The sequence below is a fragment of the Rhinatrema bivittatum genome, chromosome 5, assembly GCF_901001135.1.
Source record: "Rhinatrema bivittatum chromosome 5, aRhiBiv1.1, whole genome shotgun sequence".
NCBI lineage: Eukaryota > Metazoa > Chordata > Amphibia > Gymnophiona > Rhinatrematidae > Rhinatrema > Rhinatrema bivittatum.
The window spans coordinates 74,282,403-74,308,610 of NC_042619.1; the positions used below are offsets into that span (position 1 = coordinate 74,282,403).

Here is a 26,208-nt window from a genome sequence, read left to right on the forward strand (position 1 = left end):
AAAGCCCTTTACAGTCCATAGTATAAAAAGCTTTCTTGCTTCCATGAGCCTGAGGTTTCAGGAAAGATGCAGGTAGCACAATGGCTTGATTAATATAGAATGCTGATAGAACCTTAGACAAATTTTGGGTGGGCAGGGAGAATCACCCTATTGTGAAAAAAAAAACTGCATATAAAAGGCGGATAATGAACTGAAGCCTGAGGTTACTGAATATTACTTTACGTTAGAAATTTAAGTGAGACCATCTCCAGTGGTTCAAAGGGCAGTTTCATCAGTTGTGCCAGGATCACATTTAAATCCCCTGGAACCAGAGGTTTTACAACTAGTGGCTTAGTAAGGCACAAGTTTTTTTTTATGAATTTTGACAATGGGTGAAAGGAGGTAGCTTATGATATTCAACTGAATAAACCTATGTCACAGAGATTAACTTTTACTAATGAGGTGGCAAGAATAGATTCAGAAAGCAAGAGCAGATAGTTTAGCAATTCTTTTGATTTGTATAAGAACAGATCCAAATTGTTGTGCTCATACCATACGGAAAATCTTCGCCATTTGAAAATGTAAATTTTTCTAGTTGGAGGTTTTCTGGCACACGCTAATAAGTCTTTCACTGCTTTATGTAAGGAAAGGTCTTATTGAGCATCCAAGTGTCAAGATGAGGGAAGTAGTAGACATCCCTCTTGAGTTAACATGTATGTATCTGATCCAAAAGATATTAGAGGGGGACTGGAGAGCAGTACTAGATAAGTGAACCAGACTTGTTTTGGCCATGTTGGAGCTATGAAGATCAGACAGGCCCAGTCCAATACTTTTGCACTGTTCTGGCTATTAGCTGAATCAATAGAAAAGTATACATGAGATCTGCATTCCAGTCGAGCAGAAAAATGTCATCAGCTGATCTGAGATTGTTAGGAAGAATGGAGCAAAAAACTTTCTAGGTTTCTGATTTGTTCTGACATAAATAGGTTGATTGCTGGAAATCCCCAAACACTGAACAGTCTTTTTGGCTGTGGATTGAAGGGGCCATTTATGTGGTTGAAAGATTCTGCTGAGGCAATCTACAAATGTGTTGATTCCAGGAAAGTAGTTCGCTTGCAGTACAGATTGATGTCTGCATGCCCATTCCCATGTTTTATCACTTCTTGACTTGAGTCCAAGATCCCATGCCTCCTTGTTTGCTCATGAAGAACACGGAGACTTATTTATTTATTTGCTTTTATATACCGACATTCAACAAGTGTTATCACATCGGTTTACATGGAAACGAGATAAGTGGGTTACAGTGTAACAGGGTGTGGAACTTGGAGAACATAATGGGGGAGAGTAGTTTAACAAGCTATTAGGATAATTTGTCTGTTTGGCCGAGAATGTTCTTTCCTTGAAGGTGAATGAAAGTTAGAGTGTACCTTATTACTCATCTTGAGGAGACTGGTTTGAAATTTTTTCTCCAGGAATGACGCTGTCCCTTGAATTTGAAAGAAGCCTATGTAGTCCTTCCAACCCTTTGTGGAGGCATCATTTATTAAAGAGTTTTGAATGGTGTGCTCCTTCCTGTAAAATGAAGGGGTCCAGTCACTAACAATTCATGCTTCATTTCTGTTGAAATATCTACTTTGGTTGTAAGGGACCGAACAAGATGGTCCCAGTGGAATTGAAGGCCCCACTGTAGGTGACAAAGGTGCAGATGGACCAATGAGATTATGTCAAGTGTTGCCACCATGTGACCAAGAACAACCAGCACTTCTCTGGCAGAGGGCTGATCTGTGTTCAGTACTCTGTAAACCAATTCCTGGAAAGTTTGAGTTCGATCTGAAGGAAAGAAAGCTCTCTCCTGCAGAGAATCTATGCATGCCCCAATGAACTTTATTTTCTAGGATGGAATCAGTCAATTTTTCAAAATTCACAAGGAAGTCCAGCGACTAAGACTTATCGCTTTCTCCTAGGAGGTTAGAACTCCTTGGGAATTTGCTCATACAAAACAATCCAAGTAAGGGAAGACCTTGATGCCCTGATGATGTAGATGTGCTGCTACTACAGCTAGGCATTTGTGAAGACTGTCAGTGTAGCTGATAGGCTGAAGGGGAGCACTTTATATTGATAATAAGAAAAATTTACCATAAAATATGGATATGGCTAATGGGAAGGGTGGATGGGGATGAGAGTATAAGCATCTTTTAGATCCATACATCATATCCACTCCTTTTTCTGGATGAAAGGGAGAACTGTGTAGAGGAAATTCATTTTTAATTTCTCTCGGCATATATGCTTGTTCAGGCTTCTGAAATCCAGGATTAGTCTCAATACCTCAGACTTCTTGAGGAATCAGGTAATAGTGTGAGTAGAACCTCTGGCCATAGAAATAGGGAAGAACCGTTTCTATTGCCCACTGTTCAAGGAGCAACTCCATTTGCAGGTAGAGTTGTATCAAATGAGAGAAATCTGGATTGAAGGTTAAGCAGTGAGGAAGCGCATGAAACAGAGAAATGCAAATGGTATCCTGACTCTACAATCTTGAGAGCCTAGCATTTTTTTTTGGCGATCTTGCGTCATTCTTCTAGATTTATATTCCGCTTTTCACACTTTTTTCAGCGCTTCAAAGTGGATTACATTCAAGTACTGTAGATATTTCCCTATCTTCAGAGGGCTTACAACCCAAGTTTGTACCTGGAGCCGTTTTTAAATATTGGGGTAAAAAAAGGCTCCAGGGGCGATCCGGGTAACTATAGACCAGTGAGCCTGACTTCGGTGCCGGGAAAAATAGTGGAAACTATTCTCAAGATCAAAATTGTAGAGCATATAGAAAGACATGATTTAATGGGACACAGTCAACATGGATTTACCCAAGGGAAGTCTTGCTTAAATCTGCTTCATTTTTTTGAAGGGGTTAATAAACATGTGGATAAAGGTGAACCGGATTGGATTTTCAGAAGGCGTTTGACAAGGTCCCTCATGAGAGGCTTCTACGAAAACTAAAAAGTCATGGGATAGGAGGCGATGTCCTTTCATGGATTACAAACTGGTTAAAAGACAGGAAACAGAGAGAAGGATTAAATGGTCAATTTTCTCAGTGGAAAAGGATAAATAGTAGAGTGCCTCAGAGATCTGTACTTGGACCGGTGCTTTTCAATATATATATAAATGATCTGGAAAGGAATACGATGAATGAGGTTATCAAATTTGCGGATGATACAAAACTATTCAGAGTAGTTAAGTCACAAGCAGACTGTGATACTTTACAGGAGGACCTTGCAAGACTGGAAGATTGGGCATCCAAATGGCAGATGAAATTTAATGTGGACAAGTGCAAGGTGTTGCATAATAGGGAAAAATAACCCTTGCTGTAGTTACATGATGTTAGGTTCCATATTAGGAGCTACCACCCAGGAAAAAGATCTAGGCATCATTGTGGATAATACTTTAAAATCATCGTCTCAGTGTGCTGCAGCAGTCAAAAAAGCAAATAGAATGTTAAGAATTATTAGGAAGGGAATGGTTAATAGAACGGAAAATGTCATAATGCCTCTATATCGCTCCATGGTGAGACCGCACCTTGAATACTGTGTACAATTCTGGTCGCCGCATCTCAAAAAAGATATAGTTGTGATGGAGAAGGTACAGAGAAGGGCAACCAAAATGATAAAGGGGACGGAACCGCTCCCCTATGAGGAAAGGCTGAAGAGGTTAGGGCTGTTCAGCTTGGAGAAGAGACGGCTGAGGGGGGATATGATAGAGGTCTTTAAGATCATGAGAGGTCTTGAACGAGTAGATGTGACTCGGTTATTTACACTTTCGAATAATAGAAGGACTAGGGGGCATTCCATGAAGTTAGCAAGTAGCACATTTAAGACTAATCGGAGAAAATTCTTTTTCCCTCAACACACAATAAAGCTCTGGAATTTGTTACCAGAGGATGTGGTTAGTGCAGTTAGTGTAGCTGGGTTCAAAAAAGGTTTGGATAAGTTCTTGGAGGAGAAGTCCATTAATGGCTATTTATTTATAATTATTTATTTATTTAAACCTTTTTCTATACCGGCATTAGTGGGTACATCACACCGGTTTACATTGTAACAAAATGGTTGAAAATACATATAACAGGGTAGTAAACAGTAAGGTAAGGGGCACACTTGAGGCAGTAAGGAAGGATAGAGCAACTGCAGAGAACTTCTTAAAGTAAATCAGAATAAATATATTGATATAGGACAACTCTCAATTAACAAATGAATAGAGATAAAAGTAATTGACTGAAGCTATGTACATATGTGAGTGAAGTATGATTGACTGGAACTATATACATAAGTAGGTAAGGTATAGCTGGCATTATATACATGTGTAATTAACCTTTTAGATCCTGCTCATTGAAGGAATTATTTCCTGATGCCCGTTTTTACATATCTTAGTTAACTAGACCCAAATATGGTATAAAAAAATTTTCAAGTAATTAAAAGTATATGAAAAAATGTTCCACTTGTGGAACATTGGTACCTAAAAGTTTAAGGTATAAATACACACTGGTAAGGTAAATTGGCATTATATACATATGTAATTGAAGTATAATACATAGAGAATATCTGGAAAGGGCATTAAGGGGGGCTTTTAGACTGGAATGTATATAGTTGGGGGGGGGGGGGGGGGGGGGGCGGCTGTTAATCAGGGAAGGCCTGTTTGAACAACCATGTTTTGAGTTTCTTTCTGAATTTAAAGTAACATGGTTCGAGACGGAGAATAGAGGGCAAGGAGTTCCAACGTGCAAGGCCAGCGACTGTGAGGGCGCGTTCTCTTGTGGAAGTGAGATGTGCTGTTTTGAGGGGGAGGGGGGGGCACATGAAGGGATCCTTTGTTGATAGATCTCGAGGGTCGATTTGGGTGCGCAGCCATGAAGGGAAGGTTGAGCCAGTTGGAATGGTGAGAGTAGATGGCTTTGTGGATGATGGTGAGAGTTTTATATAGGATACGGGATGGGATGGGGAGCCAGTGAAGGTCTTTGAGGATGGGGGTAATGTGGTCTGTTTTTCACGTGTTTGTTATGATTCTTGCCATGGAGTTTTGGAGCATTTGGAGGGGTTTTATGGTGGAGTAGGGGAGTCCTAGGAATAGTGAGTTGCAGTAATCCAATTTAGATGAGAGGGTGGTTTGAATTACTGTATGGAAATCATGTGAGTGAAGTAGGGGGTTTGAGTTTTTTTAAAACGATAAGTTTAAAGAAGCCTTCTTTTAATATAGAGTTGACATATTTCTTAAAGTTAAGTTGTTGGTTGAGGAGTACTCCAAGATCTTACAGCTGGTTGGGCGGAGATTATCTTGAAGGCTGGGTCTATGGCAAAGGCCGGTTTTGGAGTAGAGTGTTGAGAGATATACAGTAGTTCAGTTTTGCTGGTATTTAAGGCAAGGTGAAGGTTGGTAAGGAGGGAGTTGATCGATGTAAGGCAGGTTTCCCAGTGCTTTAGGGTGTCAGAGATAGAGGTGTGAATCGGTATAATGATTTGAACATCATCGGCGTACAGATAGAATTTCAGTTTGAGGTCCGAGAGTAGGTGGCAGGGGGGGGGGGGGGGGGGGGGCTATTAATCAATTATACTTAGGGAATAGCCACTGCTACTAATTGCATCAGTAGCATGGGTTCTTCTTAGTGTTTGGGTAATTGCCAGGTTCTTGTGGCCTGGTTTTGGCCTCTGTTGGAAACAGGATGCTGGGCTTGATGGACCCTTGGTCTGACCCAGCATGGCAATTTCTTATGTTCTTATGTTGTACCTGAGGCAATGGAGGGTAAAGTGACTTGTCCAAGGTCACAAGGAGCGACAGCAGGACTCGAACCCTGGTCTCCTGGTTCATAGCCCACTACTCTAACCACTAGGCTACTCCTCCACTCTATAAAATACTTCGTAGACAGATGAAGATGACGTATGCACTCTTCGGCATCCAATAGTGGCTGAGGGTATGTGATTCTGCCCTCATTGGCTGGAAGAAATGGCTTCAGTTTTTCTATACAGTCATGTAAGCACTGAACCATATAAAATTGAATAGCAGAGAATCGTGCGTTATGCATACAGCTTTGAAATATCTTTTAGACAAAGTTGTCCAGTAGCCTGGGATCCTTCCCTGGCAGTATATTAATGTTTTCTTCACCCTTTTAAGTGATGATTCTAACACTACTGATTTAATAAGTTAAAACAGAGTTGCTTACCTGTAATAGGTATTCTGAGGGCAGCAGAATGTTATTCCTCACACATGGGTGACATCAAATGAGCCATGACACTAAAACTTATGTCAAAGTTTCTAGAACTTTGACTTGCCACAATGGGCATGCCCAGCATACCCTATTATCATGCATCCAGGTGGGTCCCTCTTCAGTCTTCTAACATAGAATTAGATATAAATCAAAAATAGAAGCCCAACTTCCTGGGTGGCAGGCAGGTTTCATGAGGACTAACACTCTGCTATCCTCTGAAAACACCTGATACAGATAAGCAACTCTGCTTTCTCTGAGGACAAGCAGGGTGGTAGTCCTCACATATGGGTGAAAGCCTAGCTACAGGCTGCCCCCCAACATTAAAGGGACAAAAGACACCCCACACCATGTGCCAATGGGCACAAAAACAATGGTGCTGTTAGTAACAGAAGGGGAGACGGCCTGAACCCAAACAACCGGCCCTAGAGAGAGTGGGTTCTACACCTCAGATTTCCGAAAGACAGATTGGCCAAACCTACTTTTGCGTTGGCCATCCCTATCCAAGGGACAGTTTTACATGAATGTGTGGAAAGAACTCCTTGTTGCAGCCTTTGCAGATTTCCTCCATGGAACTGAGGAGAATCTGCCACCAATACTGCAATGGCTTGGACAAAATGGATCTCGACATGACCCCCAAGATGCAGTCCCGCCTGGGCATAATAAAAGAGATGCAATATGCTAGCCAATTCTATAGTATGTTTGGCAACGGAAATGCCCAACCTATTTCTATCAAAAGAAACAAAATACTGGGCTTCTGTCCACTCCAGATAGAAGGCTAAGGCTCGCTTGCAGTCCAAACCATTCAGGGCTTGTTCATCTTGGTGCGAATGGGGCCTAGGAAAAAATGTTGGCATGACGACGGAGTGGTTAAGATGGAAGTCTGTCACCACCTTAGGCAAAAACTGAGAGTGCGTACATGACCACCCTTGTCTTGATAAAACTAAGTTTAAGGTGGATAAGTCACTAAGGCCTGGAGCTTGCTGACCACCAAACATTTGACCTTCCAGGTCAGGTACTTAAGGTCATATGTGGCAATGGCTCAAAATGAGCTTTCATCAGCTGAGCTAACACCACATTGAGTTCCCAAGACACAGCGGGAGGCCTTAGGGGAGGTTTCACTTGAAGCAGGCCCTACCTGAAATGTACAACTATAGGCTGTACAGAGATGGGCACACCATCTACACCATGGTGGTTTGCGCCAACTGCACTCAGATGAACTCTGACTTGGTTTTCAAGTCAGCCTCAGATAGGTGTAGAAGGTAAATCAAGTAGTTTTTGTGTGGGCAGGAGAACAGATCTTAAGGTTTTGCCCAAACCACATGAAAAACTTCCTCTACTTCAGTCCGAAGGACTTTCTAGTGGAAGGCTTTCTAGAAGCCACCAGGAGCCGAGACACATTTGAAAGATAGAATGGTTTTAAAACTAACCTCTCAACATCCAGGCTGTGAGTGACAGGGCCTGGAGGTTGGTATACCTCAACCTGCCTTGACCTTGTGTGATGAGATCTGGGGAAGTCCCTAGACTGATCACCCTCCGGATAGACAATTCCTGCAAGAGTGGAAACCAGATCTGTCTCAGCCAATAAGGAGCTATGAGTATCATAGTCCCCTTGTCCTCACAAAGCTTCAAGAAAGTCTTCACTACTAAGGGAATTGGAAGATGCGCATACAGAAGACCTTTGCCCCAATGATGGGCAAGGGCGTCTAAGGCTGGTTTGCCATCTGTCCGTATAGGGAGCAGAACCAATGCACCTCCTTGTTGCAAAGGGACGTGAAGAGATCCATGTCCGGGCTTCACCAGAAGCAGAATATCTGATTCACAATCCCTGGCCCAGGGACCACTCGTGGGAGTCCAAAGGCATGACTCAGTCTCACCACTAACACGTTCTCTGTTCCAGCCAAAAACATGGCCCTGAGAACCATCCCATGGGACAGGGCCCATGTCCAGATATGAACCGCTTCCTGACACAGGAGGGTACAATTCTGTAATTCCCTGCTTGGTGAATACCACATCGCCACTTAATTGTCTGTTTGAATCAGGACAGCTGATCTCTGAAAGCCCATAGTACATACCTGATCACCCAGAGCACCTGGAAAAAGATTTGGCAACAGCTTTCCTGGGCAGACCAGAGACCCTGGGTGCTGAACCTATCTAACATGAATTTCCCCAGCAGAGGGTGGATGCATCCGTGGTTAGGACAATTTGGGTAAGAGAACCTTGGGAAAAGATTCCTCGCTCCAAATTCTAAAGTACCCGCCACCAGGAGAAAGGAGTCCTGGAGGGGCGAAGTGACTCGAACGTGATCCTAGAGGCTTTGCATGGCCTGGTGCCACGGTGACCTCACAGTCCAATGGGTCTTGCACATGTGCAATATTGCTAAGGGAGTGACATGGACAAGAGAGGCCATATGGCCCAACTACCTCAACACGTGCCAAGCTGACACCTGCTGGCTCTGCTGAATCTCTGCCGCAATGGTCATGAAAGTGATGGCCCTTTGATGAGATAGGAAGGCCTTGGCCTGCACCATGTCTAGCAGGGCTCCCATGTAGTCCAATTAAAGTGACGGGCTGAGATGGGGTTTTGGGTAGTTGACGACGAACCCTAGGGACTCCAACAATCGGATGTTCAAGCGCATGGACCTGACAGCAACTGCCTGAGATGTGATCTTGACTAGCCAATTGTCCAGATAAGGAAAAACATGCACCCCCAAGCCTGTGGAAGTGCACCACCATGGCCAGGCATTTTGTGAAGACTTGTGGGGCGGACGCTAGCCCAAAAGGCAACACCGGATACTGGAAGTGTTGTTTTCCCTCCACAAACTAGAGATACTTCTGGTTGACTTGGGAAAATCTCTATGTGTGTGTACATATCCTTCAGATCGAGGAAGCAAAGCCAGTGACCTTTTTGTAAAAGGGGGATTAAGGTGCCCAAGGAAACCATCTTGAACTTTTCCTTTTTGATAAATTGTTCAAGGCTGATATTATCGGTTCAAATTATTATTTTTTTTAATCATTGGACTTCCAGAAAAACAAGGAATCAGAAATGAAAGAGGAAATGAAAGAAGAACTCCCAACAGTAAACCAGAAACCACTTGCCTATATACACACACAAAATCCCGTCTGCAACTCCGCTTACCTGCCTGCAAGTAAATTCCCCTGCAAGGCACAAAGTGCATAAACACCTCAAAGACCCTAACAGCACAGACAGGGCCCTGGTCTGGTCTGATTGTATTAAAGGAAAGAAAATTAGGTAAGAAGTAATTTCAACTTCCTCTTCATCCAGTGAGACTAAGCCTGACCAGTGGGATGTACCCAAGCTACACTCTTATAGAGTGGGATGCTGCTCTAGCCCCTTGCAACACTGCTAAGGTGAAGGAGGCTTCCTCGAGTCTGATAGCCAGGCAGTAATGTTTTGAAAAAGTATGCAAAGACGACTAAGTGGTCACCTTACAGATATCTGACAAAGGGATAAAACTTAACTCTGCCCATGAAGTCATCTGAGCCCAATGAGCTCTCACTTGGTTTGGCAACGGAATACCAGAATCCACTTAAGCCACTAATCACAGCCTTAATACAATAAGCAACAGTAGAGATAGCCTCCCCTTTACATGCTCCACTATACAGAACAAAGATGATCTGACTTTCTAAAAATTCTAGGGACCCTGAGATATTGTAAAACAGGTCACCACTGGTCAGTTGTGCTTTGGACCCATCTATGATAAAACAGACAGTTGACCACCTAGCTCTGGAAACCAGACACATGGCCTTCAAACACTTATTAGGGACCTATAGAGAGCCAGAGCTCGCCACTCCATACTTACTTACTTTCTTTAAATTAAAGGACTGGACCATAGAATAAGGTCTCAACCTTTGCCTGAACCTTCTGGGGTCACGAAACCTACCACGAGAGGCACTCTTGATTTATCCTCTGGGAGCCTCAGTACCTTCAAGTCTCCCCAAGCCTTCTCCATCTTCTTTAGTTCTTCTCCAAACAAGAGACTACCCTTGCATCTACCTTGGAAAAATGAAACATTTCCTTTACCTGCAGGTCTATTGGACACAGCTTAGCTAGGAACAGCCCCCTTTAAAATTAGCCTCTGGAGCTGCTCATTCAACATAAGTTAAATCCTGCACCACCTGGTGAAGGAGGAAAACCACCAAGACTTCTGCAAACTGCCCATAATAGGATCCTCCTTAGAGACAGAGGTGCACTTTTTCTTGTCATCCGCAATCTGCGTAGAGAATGAGAAATAAGGGACGTCAGCTCATATCTATGAAAAAGACAAGAGCACAGAAGCATAATCTGCTCCCTCAGGAGGAAACTCACCTCCTCCAAGTCCCTCTCACTATCTCCCAAGTGTCCCTCCAAAAATCATCCAAGCAAATCCTCCAATGCTGACAAATTCTCTTCAAGGACCACTCTCTCCCTGGCAGGTCTGGATTTCTTCCTCCCCTGTGAGTCCACAGGTGCAGACACAGAGGATGCTAGAAGGGCAGGGATGTACACTGGCCCATGCAAAAGGCTTGCAAGCCCCTGAAGAATTCCTATGAATCATTGCCCAAAGCAGAGCATAATCATCCAGCACAGGTGGGACAGATACTCTGTACCAGTAGCAGTTCCAAGACTCTTACCCTGTGTGTAGGGCCCAAACCACATTCCGAGCTCTAAGTCACTACCTCGTGGCTGTAAAATGGTCACTAGGGCCTCCTGAAACACAAAGGCAGCACCAGCTCCAATTTTGGTGTCTCTTGATGCTGATCTGCCCACTTGAATAAAACTGCACTGCTGTAGAGCCTCCTGAACCAAGGATCACTTATTGCACAGCTTTAATGCATTGCCTGGCTGCACCAGACATAGGTACAGGCAATGCAGCATATGGAATTCCTGCTGCAGTTCCCAGCCGGCGCCATTTGAAGAAAACAGCAGTCCTGACGAATGCGGGCAGACAAGGAAACCTCCTCCACAAATCACAACTCACCACCAGTGAAGAAAATCACCACACCTGGAGCCCTCAAACACTGTTGCTGTTCTGCCACCGCTAAAGCAGGCCTCCTGATCGCTCTCCTTACCCTCACTGCCCTGCCTTTTTTTTTTTTTTTTTAATCTTTATTGCACTGGCTGGAACAGCAATAATTAAGGAAAAGTGCCTCCAGAATACAAACCAGTAGAAAAACAGACAGGAAAGAAGAATAAAGTGGTGTGGGGGGCAGGGGAAAGGAGGGGAAAGAAGAGAATTTTAGTTCCCCTTAAGTCCCTTGGTTCCAATCTGCTCAACAAAGGGAGGCAGGAATGGCTTTCACCTCTGAAGATTTTTTATTTTTTAAATCTCAGAGACTCTAATCAATGGAGGGAGGGAGGACTAGCCTTTCACCCGTCAGGAGCTCCAATTTCTTCCCTATCTAGCCCTCCAGGCCAGATTCCTCAGGACGAGCATGCTTACCTACCATCTTCTAGAGACAGAAAATACTGGCAGGCCGGTGTCAGCATGGAGGTCTATATTACTACTGGGGAAATTCTGCGTTACTGCAGAATTGCACAGGAGAATTATGCACAAGAGATTCCCATATTCTGCACAGAATTTAGAGTGTGGCCAACAACACCCAGGGGGCGGCAAGTGGACCCTATTTCGCTAGAGGCCAACGAGCAGTGACATTCAGTGTACTGCGAGCAGAGTCCATCCTGTTAGCGACCAAGGAGCAGTGAAAAGAGCTGCAGGTACAGCCTATCATTTCTGCAGCTGAAGACGACATAGTGAGGCACAGAATGACAGTGGACAAGGGAAGCGTGTGCATGTGAGAGAGAAGGGGACCTGGGTGCAGGAGCATGTGAGTATGCAAGAGATGGTCCTGGGGGAATTCTGTGCTACTGTGGGGCACATAATTCCACGCGAACAGAAGGGGATTTTTTTTGCAGAATTTTAAGCTGCCTAGCAGTCTGTGAGTAGAGTCCATCTCATTCTGCAAGCTGTGAGCAGAGTCCATCTCATTCCGCGAGCGGAACCCATCATGTTAGTGGCTGAAGACTAAGGAGGCGCTGGTGAGCCACGAATGGAGCTCATCCTATTTGCGGCCAAAGTTGAGGAAGGCCCAGGTGGGCCGCGAACAGAGACAATACCCTTTGCAGTCGAAGTAGAAGGCGGCCTGGCAGGCCACGAACGGAACCCAAAACACTTGCAGCTGAAGACGAGGGAGGCGCTGGTGGACCACGAGCAGATTGCAGCCAAGGAGTAGCATTGATGTGGCCTGTCAGTGTTAGCGTGTGTGCACAGAATGACAAGCACAGGAGGGTGTGTGAGAGAGTTGGAGCCTTTGGGTCTGAGTGAGGGTGTGTGTGGAGTGAGGATTGCATGAGATTTGTGTGTGACAGGGAGCCCATGTGAAGGGATGTGTGTGAGAGTGAGCACCTAAGTACAGGGGGGTATAAGTGTACAAGAAAGAGAAGGAGCCTATGTTGGAGGGAGGGTGTAGGCAATAGAGAAAGGGAGTCTTTGTGAGAGGTTTTTGTGCGCAAGAGAGGGAGCCTGTTGAGTGGGTGTGTGTATGCGAGAGAGCGTTTGAGAGCATGTTTCAGCGTGTGTGTGCCAGCGCGCAAGAGACAAGGAGCCTGTGTGAGGGTGTGTGTGAGTGAAGGACAGAGGGAGCTTGTGTGAAGAGGGTATATTCACAAGACAACCTGTATGAGGGGGTAGGTGTGAGAATGGGACAGAAGGAGCCTGTGTGAGGGGGGTGGGGTGTATGTGTCGAGAGAGAGGAAGCCTGTGTGAGGGGCAATGAGAGGGGGTCAAACACTGGGAATAGAGGGCTGGGGGTGGAGATAGTAGAAGGGATGAACACCGGGAGGGGGGAGAGAGTGGAGTGCTGGAGGAGTTTAGAGCCTGAGAGAGCACAGTGAAAAGGGTCTGGCCAGGTGAGTAGGGAGAGAGGGTGGGAAGAAACACTCCTACAGTGCACTTCTAGGGGAATTCTACTCAAAATATTTAAAACACTGTATATATTTGAGTAATAACTTTTCTGTATTACATTGTAAATTAAATTACTCAAAGACTGACATATATTGTGTTATTTTGACCATATAAAGTGTACAGAATTTAAACATTTTGTGCACAGAATTCCCCCAGGAGTAATATATAAAGGCTCGTCTGAATAAACGAGAACAATTTTGGATTTTTAATTTAGATTCTAACTACCCCTGTGGTTTGAATGAAGTTATAAATTGATATTCTATAGGAAGAGGACCTGATTGAAAACTGTCCTTTTTTCCTACTGATTTGGAGTTATAAGCATGTGGACCTAGTTAGACTTTCATTGCGATTGCTTGGTGTTTAATGAGAGATTGTGCCCCGAATTGATATATATATATATATGTAAAGGTATTTGTTAAGGATAGTTACAAAGACTGACAGTTGTCCAAGTTTGAAAGAGATGTGAGCATTCGGAATGAGATACCCCCTGATGCAGATGGACGATCGAAACATGATATGTTGGGGTCGGATTGGGCTTTTTATAACAAGGTAAATACTGCTACTGTGTGAAGCTCACTTGAAAAAGATAAACTGCTCAGAGAAATTGGGACATTGTTTTTGGAGTAGAAGCTTAAAAAGAGGAATTTATATATATTTACAAAATAGGTTTATACAAACAATTTGAAATAAAGAAAAGTGGACTTTCAACTTACAATTTTATAAGCCCATTGAGTGTCGGTCCTACACAAAGTTTGTTACAAAGAGTTGAATTCACAAAATGTGATATATAGTAAATTTCTTTGAAATATGACCAGCTGACCAATTTTTTTTTTTAGTAAAATATGAAGTGACATCAGTGAGCCTGTTATCTGTTTCCATCTGCTGGTTGGTGTGCAAAACCCACTGGTCTTGCCTGTCTGACTGGATAAAGAAGAAATGGAATTTTCCCACATTCTCCTTTGTAAACTTTGCAGCATATGATGAAACGGATTTACTGCTGGATATGCTGGAGCTTGTAGAACCTGCACGATAATTTTTGCCCTTATGTACATTTACTCCAAGAGCTTTCCCTAATTTGTTCAGAAATCTGGAGCAGGAAAGGACTTACATGGTAGCCCAGTGTTCTTTTGGGGGGGGGGGGGGGGGGGGGTTTCTCAAAGAATTCTTATCGATCCTTCTTTGGTGCCTAGAGGTAAGGAAACACTGATCCAGGATTCCAATAATGAAGCTGTGACCAAGAATGGATCCTTGATCAACTCAGACACCCCTGGTACATATCCTGGGAGTAGCTAGAGTCCACTGCATGAACTAGAAACCCCTTGTGGGAGATGTGATAGAGAATCCTATATACGGGGGAATCTGGGACACCTCGTGGAAGTAAAGATGACATCTTGGAAAGGAAAGGTTGAATGATATATGCCTTACTCGGCAAAGGTATCGGATCAATGTTCTGAAACGTGATGTGAAGACTTGTGTCTACAGCACTGATGCACCCTTGCTTCTGTGCTTCTTTGGTGTCCCATGCTCTGGTGGCTCTGTAGACTGGTGCCTCCTTTTCTTCAATGCAGTTATGTTTACTTGACCCTGAGGATTTGGCCTGTTCTACTGAAGGGAGAGTAATTTAGAAGAGTTGAAGTAGACAGCACTGCACTTTGGGAAGTGAACTTACTATGCCCTTTATAAGATCTACACAAATTCTCAATTTTCCAGGTTCTGTTCCGTAATGCTCATGGGGGACATCTGTCCACAATTATAACAATTTGCTCGGCCGTGGTCTGGTAGCAGATGTGTGTCAATCCATAATGGACATTTTTCTGTCACAGATACTTAAATTTTCTTCCTGTGGGTTTTCTTCTTGGAAGACATCCTGACAAAAACAATTTTTTTTTTTTTTTAAAGGGAACAGTGTTCTTTGGTGGGACTGCTGAGGCAGCAAGGCAATTTTAAAAATAAAATTTGAAATTTCTTTAAGAAAAAAAAGAGAAGAGGTAAATATCCATGCTAAGAGCTTGTATGAAAGACTGAAGGGGGCTCACGAAGCACATGCTCAGTAGAGCACAAGCTGTACTATGTAGAGAGAGAGGTTTCATTTGGTGCCACTAGATGACATAACCCACATCTTATGGATTAATTCAGCCTGCTTATCGAAGGAAATGAGTTATTGGACAAAATATGGAGCGGGGTGGGGAATTTTCAAACCTGAATTTTGTCTCAAATTTAGCCTGAGCAAAGCTTTTAAATCTCAACCACCAGGAATCTAAGTGAATAGGGGTCCAAAAAGTTATCTTGCTCCTTAAAGAAAGGCCTATTCTGAGTAATACAGTGGGAGGTACATTTGAATAATAAACACAGTAAGGAGAGTATAGTGAACATGGACAACAAGGCCATAAGGGAATTTGGGAGTGTATGTGGTGGTGGTAGTGAAGAGACTAAGAGTAGACTCTTTCATAAGGAAATATAGGTACAGGTCTCAACATACTATGAATGCCAGTTTCCATTCTCAAAAGATCTTTTCAATATCAAGAGATGGTCCACTCCAAGAGAAGACACCTCTACAGAAGTACCCTGGCACTGGAGGAGCATATTGGAATTTTATGCTTAAGAAAATGTTATTGGTTTTTGTATTTTAATTTTTATTAGCCAAAAAAAGTGTTTTTGTATTTTGCCATCTAGATGTAGGGGTATTAAAACTTCCTACATGTCAGAGATGGCATTAATCCAGTCCTCAAGAGCCACAAGCAAGCCTGGTTTTCATGATACCCAATGAATATGCATGAGACATTTGCACACAATGGAGGCAGTTCATGCAAACACGTTATGGATATCCTGAAAACCAGGCCTGTTTGTGGCTTTTGAGGACAAGAGAGAGTTTGTTACCCCTTACTATACACTTAATAGAAATACTGTATAAGAACTGGTAATTTTGTTTTCTAATTAATAGTAAACAGGGTTTCTATTTAAGGCAAAGTAGAAAAGTAGCATACCATCTTGTGTCTGAACAGAGGGTTGCAGCGTGCTGGTAGCAGCCTCTTCAGAGGCCGTGGTGCTCAGAGCTTCAGTCTCATGCTGACTAGAGCAGTCTTGAGCTGCAGATTTACCATTCTTACTTTTACCTGCTTCAAGGACAGTAAATAAGAGTGAGAACATATACTCAGTAAATGCGCCATGTTAAATATTTAGATCTTTTCAACTACTGCTTCTCACTGAAGCACTGTTTTTATTTTTAGTTAAAGTTTAACTCTAAAGCTGCCCCTTGCTCTTCAGAGACCCTGTGAGCCCCTTCTAAACACAAAAAAGTTTTCAAATACAGATTAAAATTACACTAATTTTGATTTCTCTCTATTATGTAAATGGACTCCCTTTTGGGTCATGTGAAGAGCATGAGTAGGTTAGGGAGCAAGGAACTAGGATACCAAATGTTTACTCTCATACTTAAGCCGAAGTCTGGCTCCCACTATCTGTGCTTTGCTACAAACCGGCATAGGAATGCTGGCATGCAGTTCAATTACACACCAAGGAATTTTGAGGCCATTTCCTATCCACAGGCATTGTGTTTTAAATATCCATATTGAACTGGGAGAAAACTGAATTCTTTGTAGTTTGAGACACTTATTGCACCACTTTAAGACTATAACATATAAAACATTTAATTTTTAGACCACTTACTTGGTTAAAAAAACATCCAAAGTTGTTTATAACCAAATTAAAGGAAAATTGGTTCTTACCTGCTAATTTTCGTTCCTCAGAGAGGCCCACGGAGGTCCCAACCCCTCCAGAGACACAATCTGCGCAAAACGCAGTTGCACCGAGGCACACTTACTTCAAGCCACAGTTGCGACAGACTGACTTTCCCACGCTGAATGGGAGGCACGGAGTGCTTCCTAATAATTCCTTAAGTAGGGTGGGACTGGGAGGATCCCGCTCAAAGCACACTCGCACCAAAGTTTCCAGCCCCTGGGGCCTGGACATCCAAAGGATAATGTCTGGCAAAAGTGTGCAACAACTTCCAAGTAGCCGCTCTACAGATCTCCTGAGGAAAGACTGACACTCGGCCCAAGAGGCTGCCTGAGAACAAGCAGAATGCGCCCGTAGCCCCTCCGTAATTGGGCGACCCTGACAAATATATGCTGAATTAAAAGCCTCTTTCACCACCTCGCAATAGTTGTTTGACACTTTATGCCCTTTCTTGGCACCACTCCACTATACAAAAAAGGTGGTGCAACATGCGGAAACTATTTGTGACCTCCAGATATCTCATCAAGGCTCGCTTGACGTTCAGACGACATACATCTCTAGTGTGTGGCACTCCCGGATCTAAGTCAGAGAAAGATGGAAGTTCCACGGACTGATTAACGTGGAAGAAAGACACCACCCTGGGTAAAAAAAAAAAAAAAGAAGGTATCGCCTGCAAGGAAACCCACTCATCTGAGATTCTCAGAAAGTGATCCCTACTGGAAAAAGCTTAGAGCTCAGAAATTCAACGTGCCAAACAGATTGAAACTGGTCTTGCTGGTGGCTAAGTCAGATTCTTCATAGTCACGTGCTGTAGAAGTCCGAAGGGGGGCACACATAGGCTACGTAAGACCACATTAAGGTTCCAGGACGCGCACGGCTGCCGAAGAGGAGGATGCAAATGTTTCGTGCCTCAAAGAAAACGGACGACGTCCTGATGAGCCGAAAGCGATGCCCCATGAATCTTGCCTTGGAAACAACCAAGCGCCACCACCTGAACCATAAGAGAATTAAAGGATAGCCCTTTTGCCATACCTTCTTGAAGGAAGGCCAAAATATGTCCCACAGACGCTCACCTAGGATCCATGCACCGACCGAACACCAGGAATCAAAAACTCTCCACACTCTCATGAAGGCCAGAGAAGTGGAGGTCTTCCTAGATTGCAAGAGCATAGCAAGGACTGCGTTTGAGTAACCTTTTTCCTTCAGCCGCCGTCTTTCAAAAGCCAAGCCGCTAGACAGAATCGATCTGCCTGATCTAAACAAACGGGTCCCTGATGCAGTAGGTTCGGTAGATGGGCAAGCCGCAGGGGTTCATCCACTTTTAGGTTGACCAAGTCCATGAACCATGGACATTGTGGCCATTCTGGAGCCACTAGAATCACTGAGCCCAAATTAATTTCTATTCTCCATAGAATCTTGCCCAAAGGCCAGGGAGGGAACACGTACAATAGAAGCCTGTTGGCCAAGGCAGAACTAAGGCATCTACAGCCTCTGCTCCTCTTTCTTGTCTTCGACTGAAGAAATGTGGTGCCTTGGCATTTCGGAAGGTCTCCATCAAGTCCATGCATGGGGTTCCCCACTGACGACGACTGAGGGAGATCACCTCCTTGGATAGTTCCCACTCCCCAGGGTCCAGCTGCTGGCGACTCAGGAAATCCACCTGCACATTGTCTGAGCCCACTATGTGCGAGACAGCCAAATGCTCCAGAAGCTATTCTGCCCAATCAACCAGAAGTCAGGCCTCCTGTGCCTCTGAATGGCTCTTGGTGCCACCTTGGCAATTGATATAAGCCACTGCTGTCGCATTGTCCGACAAGACCCTCACAGGCTGGCCCCTCCCCAAGGGGAGAAATGCTAATAGGGCCAGACACACCACCCTGGTCTCTAGACGATTGATGTACCAGGAAGCTTCCTCCGGAGACCAGCGGCCTTGCACAGACTGACGCTGGCATACCGCACCCCAGCTGAAGAGACTGGCATCGGTAGTAATGACCATCCAGATTGGGATATCGAGATTCACTCCCCAGCTCAACGTGTCCTGGCGGAGCCACCACAAGAGACAGGACCATAGAGACTGCGGGAGAGGGACAGGTAGCTTATAACGCTCCGATAACGGGTTCCAGCCAGACAGTAAGGCCGACTGCACTAGCCTCATGTAAGCAAAGGCCCATGGAACAAACTCCAAGGTAGAAGCCATAGACCCGAGCACTTGTAAATAATCCCAGACCTTGGGAACTCATTTAACCATCCTCAAATCTGAGCCCGAAGCTTGGTAATCTGCTCCTTGGTAAGGAACACTTTCCCCATCTTGGTGTCGAACAGCACCCCCAGGAATTCCAGACTTTGGGAAGGAACCAGATGAGACTTTGCCAAGTTGACGATCCACCCAAGCGATTGGAAATGCCCGAGCACCAAATCCACTGCCCTCCAGCAAATGGATTCTGACTTTGCTCAAATCAACCAATCGTCCAGATAGGGATGAACCAGAACATCCTCCCTTCGGAGAGTCACAGCCACTATGACCATCACCTTGGTGAAAATCCTGGGCGCTATAGCCAGGTGAAAGGGGAGTGTGTAAAACTGAAAGTGTTTGCCCAGAATCATATACCTCAGATATCTCTGGTGATCCAATTTGATTCCGATGTGCAGGTAAGCCTCGGTCAAATCCAGAAAGACCAGATACTCCCCTTTGTGTACCACCGAAATCACAGTCCGCAGTATCTCCATCCGGAACTGAGTAACTTTCAGAGACACGTTTACTTTTTTCACATCCAGGATTGGGCAGAACGTGCCCTCCTTTTTGGGAACGATGAAATAGATGGAGTAGCGGTCGGATCTTCATTCGTCTGGGGAGATGGGGGACGATGGCTCCCAACTGATGTAGTCGGCCCTTACTGCGAGCACGGGGACACCAGAAATCGGTCTCTCAGTGGACAAAAACTCTAAAGCGTAACCGTGTCTTATCACATTTAGGACCCACTGGTCAGACATGATCTTGGTCCACACCTCGTAAAAGAGAGAGAGGAGGTCTCCTATCTGTGGGACAGAGGAATGGACAGCCTCTTCTCTTTGGGAAGACTTGGCACCACTTCCCCCCGGGAAGGGCCATCTCTGTCAGGTCGACGGTCTCGAAAGGACTGAGACCAGGAGTGTTGGCGACCGGAGAATTGTCTTGGAGGCTCTGGGCCCCCGGAATCTCCGACTCCCTTTGAAGCAGGAGCGAGAAGACGGGAAGCTCTTGCTTTTTGGCCTGTCCTCAGGCAACTTATTTATTTATTTATTTATTTCGAATTTTTCGATACCGACATTCTTGAACAAAGATATCAAATCATATCGGTTTACAATTGAACATAACTGTCGCGGCTATGGCGTTACATCGAACATAGAACATTGAGCAATAAACAGAGAACAGGTCAACAGTTCAACAATAATATATAGTGAAATGCTTCATCATAGAGTAACATAATATATATAGATAGGGGAACAACAACTGGGGCGAACTTATGGACTTTATTCTCCCCTAGTGACTTGATCATTTCCTCAAGGTCTTTGCCGAAGAGCAATTTTCCCTTAAAAGGCGAAGATCCAAACTGCGCCTTGGAGGAGACATCAGCTGACCAATTCTTCAGCCAAAGGCGGCGCCTGACCGAAACAGTCATCATTGTTTGAGAAAAGGTCCCGAGGTCATACAATGCGTCAGCACTGTACGCAACGACTGTCTCCAGCCATTCCACCTGGAAAGCCTCAGACTCTGACAAAAACTAATCTCACTGTAGCTGCTGAACCAAATGAAGACCAGCTCGCAGCATGAAACAGCTACACACAGCGGCCCGAGCACCAAGAGCTGACACCTCAATTTTTCTTGAGGTGTACCTCCAGTTTCCTATCTCGAAAATCCCCTTTAAGGCTTCTGCGCCGGTGACCGGAATGGTTGTTTTCTTGGTGACCCACAGAAACTGCAGCATACACCTTGGGAACCTTGAGCAGGTCGAGCGCCTACTCGGGCAGCGGATACAATCTGTCCCATCGCCCTATGCTGACCTTCAAACCAGTGTCCAGAGTATCCCATTCCAAGAACAGGAGAGCCCTTATGGAATGGGAAGGACTGTGCTGGACCTGGAGTCTAACCATGACTGGGGGTCCACCGCTCCCAGCTTGGAATCCTGCCGTGGAACCTCAATGCCCAACTCCCTCAAACACCACTGGAATAAGTGGGCACAGCTCCTTATGGAATAAGCGCACCACCTATGGGTCATCACCCTCGAGGGACGCACCCTTGCATGAGGGTCTGCTCCGGATCCAGAGCTCCACAATGGTCCCGACTCCTGGGAATCTGCTACTAGGACCCCCCTCCTTGTTAGAGGTCAGCCAGGGGAGCCGAAGCCCTCAGGAGCCGTTGGATCCTAGGGGACCCCCACAGACACGGAAGGCCTGGCCCTCTTGGGGGGCCATCCTGGGGTTTCCTTAAACACGATCTCAGCATGCAGCCTTCCTGATCCTATAGGCCTTGTGAAGCAAAAGCACGAAAATCGGAAGAAAATGTGAGGACATATCAGATTGAGCCCCGGGGTCCTCACGCTCTCAGGAGGGCCCCCCCCCACCAGTGTCCGGACGACCTCCCCCGGAGGCCTGAACCTCCAGAGACAACGGGGGAGGGAGGGTCTTCCCTACTCTCCTCCCCGGCCTGTGTGGTCAAACGAAAATGTGACATGGCCGCTGTTCCCGTGCTGAGCATTGCAGCGAGCATTGCCCATGCAGCCTGCGCTGCTCTCTGACAGTCCCTCCCCTCCGGGAAGGCATCAGAAGCCAAAGGCCGGAGTGGGAAGACACGATCACGTGTCCCCATGGGCCAAGCCACGCGGCATCACAAGGGGAGCCCAGGCCAACCGCCAGCACAAGGGAGAGAGGCAGCAAGGAGCCAGAGGAAGGAGGGAAACCAACCCTCTATGAGCCATCCGCCGAAATAAGGGGCCGAGGGAAGAAAAATTGCGCTGCCCCTGTGCCTTTGACGGCTCCCACGGTGCCGCAAAGAAAAATATAAAATCTTACACTTTTTTTTTTAAATAAAACTTTAAACAGAAATAGGCGCTTTCCTGAAATAATGCAGCAGGCTCCATGAAGAGGCAACAGGCTCCAGTGATCCCTCAGGGCGAGTGATCTGGGACCCCCGGGTATCAGCCCTGTCCAGCCAGGGATATCAGCAAAACAGGATCCCCGACCCCCCTGCTCAAGAGCCTCAAGCACCAGAAGCGATTGGCCCCACCAGGGCATAACTGCCTTCTGGGAGGCGAAAACAAAAAGGCTATTTGCCCCCCCCTTTTTTTTTTTAGTCAGACTGCAGGCTTTGCACCTTCACCATCTGCCGGAGACAGAGAAATACTGAGGGACTGCAGGTGGCACCTCATCTTGTGGCAGTAAAACTTTCTCGGTCTCCATCTGCTAGAGGAGAGGCAAAACCCAGGAGTCTGACTGATCTGGGTACGTACAGGGAAATCTAATCAATTTCTTTGAGTGACTAAAGAATTAGATCAGAGGTGTAAATTGGATGTAGTTTACATAGGTTTTCAGCAAAGATTTTGATACTGACCTGCATAGGAATGCCTCATAAAATAATCAGTTTTGGGGAGGGGGGGGTGTAAGATCAAGGTGATAGACAGGATTAGAAATGAATTGCATGGACCAACATAGGGTAAATTAAATGGAATGTACTCTGAGGAAAAAAAAAAAAAGGGTGATTAGTGGACATGCCTCATGCACTCTCCAGGGCCAGTTCTGTTCAATATTGAGCAATATTACAGAAGAGATAGAAGGAAAAGTTTACCTTTCTCCGGGTGATACTAAGTTCTGCCCATAAAATGGACACTCCTGAAAGAATAGACAAAGCACGAGGAGTGCTTGGCAGCTTGAATTTAGTGCAAAAAAGTGCAAAATTATGCATTTGGGGTGCAGAAATCCTACATGTGCAGAAGATAAGGAAGCAAAATAAAGATCTGCACCAACCTGAAAAAAAACAAACAAACAAAAAAAAAAAAACACACACTGGGGCAATTGTGGTCGGAGGAACTCAAGATCGCAAAACAGTCCGATATAGCAATGGCCCAGAGTCAAAGGATTGCTACAGTGATTAGGAAGAAGCATAACCAGTAAAAAAAAAAAAAAATGGAGGCGGATAATCTCTCTGTACAGGTCATTGGTGAGACCTCTCATAGAATAATGTGTCCAAATTCAGGTCATCCCTCTGACAGGTTTTAGACCGCATGGAAGTGGGCCACAGAAAAAAAGTTTACCAAAATAATGCAACATCTGCACTTAAAACCCTGTGACATTATTTAGTAGATTTATCTACTAAGGTAGTTCACAAAGCTGCCTCGCCTTGTTTCCTTCCACTTGAAGAACAAACAAGCGGTTGGTCTTTGCGCACCAGTTCCAAGATTTCCAGATACTGCACTAAAAAAAAGTCTACTGACGATTTAAATGGTGGAGGAATGGTGGGTGGTAGCTTCGGTCCTTGAGTCCCTCTAGGGATGGTAAGGAACTGCATGATTCAAGTGAAACTCCGAAACTACTTTAGGCAAGAAAGAAGGATCGATGCGAAGCTGTGTGCTCCTGGAGTACGTTACCGGAGGAATGGTTCCCGACACAATGCCTGTAGTTCAGAGATGCCATGAGGCAAGCATATCGCCACCCAAGAACAACGTCTTCAGTGTAAACAGGCACAGGAATAGACTGCGCAGAGGTGAACGGAAGGGCCCTGCCAAAAAATCCAATTCTAGGTTAGATTCCACAGGGTAACAGGCCACGTAAGGGTGGTCGAAGGTGTTTAACCCCATTTTAGGAAAACGGGCCAAGTCTGGATATGCGACAGGTGGGTTCCATTCACCTCGCCTCTGACTGAAACAGGAGAGCACTGCTACCTGGACCTTCAAGGAGTTAAGGGACAACCCTTTATTCAGGCCGTTCTGTAAAAACTCCAGAACCATAGGGATTTTGGTCATTCGAGGGGCCACTCCACGTTCCTTGCACCAGGTCTCAAATATTCTCCAGATCCACACGTACGCTAAGAACATTGAAAACTTCCGTACGCAGAGAAAGGGGAAATTACTGCTGCTGAATATCCACACTTCCTTAGGTGAGCCCTCTCAAGGGCCAGACCGTAAGGAAAATAGAGTTGGGTCCTCGTGAAGATCAGGACCTTGTTGGAGCAGGTCCCTGTGGGGAGGAAGGCATGGGGTTCTCCACCAGAAGCCTCCACATGTCTGCATACCAAAGGCAATCTGGGCCAATCTGGAGCCACTAGAAGGACTAATCCCTTGTGGCATTCGATCTTGCGAATGATCTTGCCCAGCAGAGGCCATGGAGGGAAGGTATACAGTAATTCTTCCTCTGGCCTGGTCTGAACAAGGGCATAGCTCTACACCCTGGGGCACATTGTGTTCGTCAGCTGACATACGGGCCAATGCAGTAAAGTGCGTTCAGGCTTAGCCCCCGTTTGGCCGCGCGTTGAAGCGCTATTTTCACCCTTATACAGTAAGGGGATAGCGCGTGGAAAATGCACGGCCAACCTCCCCCGAAACTAATAGCGCCCGCAACATGCAAATGCATGATCATGGGCCTATTAGTCAATCCCGCGCGATACAGAAAGTAAATTGTGCTGCAAAGCCGCACATGTTAATTTCGGCCAGCACAGGGAAAAAGTGTACAGAAAAGCAGGAAAAAAAGTCTGACAATTTACATCTGTTGCAAATAGTACTTGGGAAACAAGAGGGCCATACTTACTATAATTAAACAAGTCAAAAAAGTGCCTGAAATGCAGGATCAGACTCTGTTTTGCTCCAGGATGTCATGGATAGCTTCTTCAGACATGTGGATTTCTCCACCCTGAAGAGGAGGACAGCAGGTTAGTCCAGTGCTGAGTTACATTAAGTAGCTCATCAGTTCAGTCCTAATCCATTGCATAAGGATAATCTCATCTACTACCCCATGAACTATGGATGAAAGGATACAATCCAAATGAAGCAGCAGCATCCATATGCTGTGTTCTTTTAGCTAGGCCTTTGAGTATTTACATACTGATTTCTTCTCGTTTAAAGTAAACCACCTTCTCAGTTATATTCTTGACAATTTTGAGGTTTCTTCAAACAATATGTTAAATAGTGATCTCATCATCTAAGCATTAACAGGACGATACAGAAAGGAAAATTAGTTCTTACCTGTTAATTTTTGTTCCTGTAGTACCAAGGATCAGTCCAGACTACTGGGTTATGTCTCCCTTCCAGCAGATGGAGTCAGAGAAAAGCTGAAAGGCACCCCACCCTACATAACCTGGTGTGCCACCTGCGATCCCCTCAGTATAATCAATATCAAAGCAGAATGAAGTAAATTTTAACAACCAATGACTAGATCAAGTCAAATATTAACCTCTTAAAAACTAAAACTTGTGACAAAAAACTGTCGCGTAGGTGTGCAATCTTCGAAAATTCTGCCAAGAAAAAATACAAGTAGCTGAGCGGACTCTCCTGCATATGGGTGGGCATCTGGACTGATCCTTGGTACTACAGGAACGAAAATTAACAGGTAAGAACTAATTTTCCTTTCACTGTACGTACCAGGATCAGTCCAGACAGATGGGATGTACCCAAGCTGTCTGGACTGGAAAGCCCCGCGCGAAGCACAACTGCTGCCAAAAGAATCCACCTTCGGATCCCGGACATCTAAACGGTAATGCTTAGCAAACATGTGCAAAGATTTCCAAGTGGCCGCCCGGTAAATCTCTTGGGGCGAGACAAAGTGGCTTTCTGCCCAAGACGCTGCTTGTGACCTAAGAGAATGCGCCTTAAGACCATCTGGTACTGGGTGCCCGTGACATATGCAAGTGAAGCAATAGCGTCTTTCAACCAGCGGGCAATAGTAGTCTTAGAAGCTTTAGTCCCTTTCTTAGGACTGCTCCACAAAATAAAAAGATGATCCGACAATCGAAAAGGATTAGTTACCTCCAGGTACCGCAAGAGGACCCTGCAAACATCCAATCTTTCAGATCCTGAGCTTGAGGAGAATTCCTATCCTCATCTGAAAACGCCGGTAACCTCAACTGACTGGTTGATATGAAAAGCCGAAACTACCTTTGGCAGGATGGAAGGCACTGCCCGAAGTGAAACTCCAGAGTCAGATATGCGCAGGAACGGCTCTCTACAGGTCAACGCTTGAAGCTCCGAAACCCGTCTAGCTGAACAGATAGCCACGGGGAACAGAGTCTTAAGCGTTAAATCCTTCAGTGTAGCCCGCTTCA

The 26,208-nt window shown here is 45.2% G+C and overlaps 1 protein-coding gene across 1 annotated transcript in view; it reads right to left on the reverse strand.

Annotated features, from left to right (window-relative positions):
- The window catches only part of LOC115092020 (protein NPAT), a 187,246-nt gene that overhangs the window by 86,828 nt on the left and 74,210 nt on the right, over nucleotides 1–26,208 (reverse strand). Inside the window, 4 exon segments of the mRNA XM_029602466.1 lie at nucleotides 16,172–16,303; nucleotides 24,699–24,714; nucleotides 24,716–24,748; nucleotides 24,750–24,800. Of these exon segments, the coding sequence (XP_029458326.1) occupies nucleotides 16,172–16,303; nucleotides 24,699–24,714; nucleotides 24,716–24,748; nucleotides 24,750–24,800 (232 nt within the window).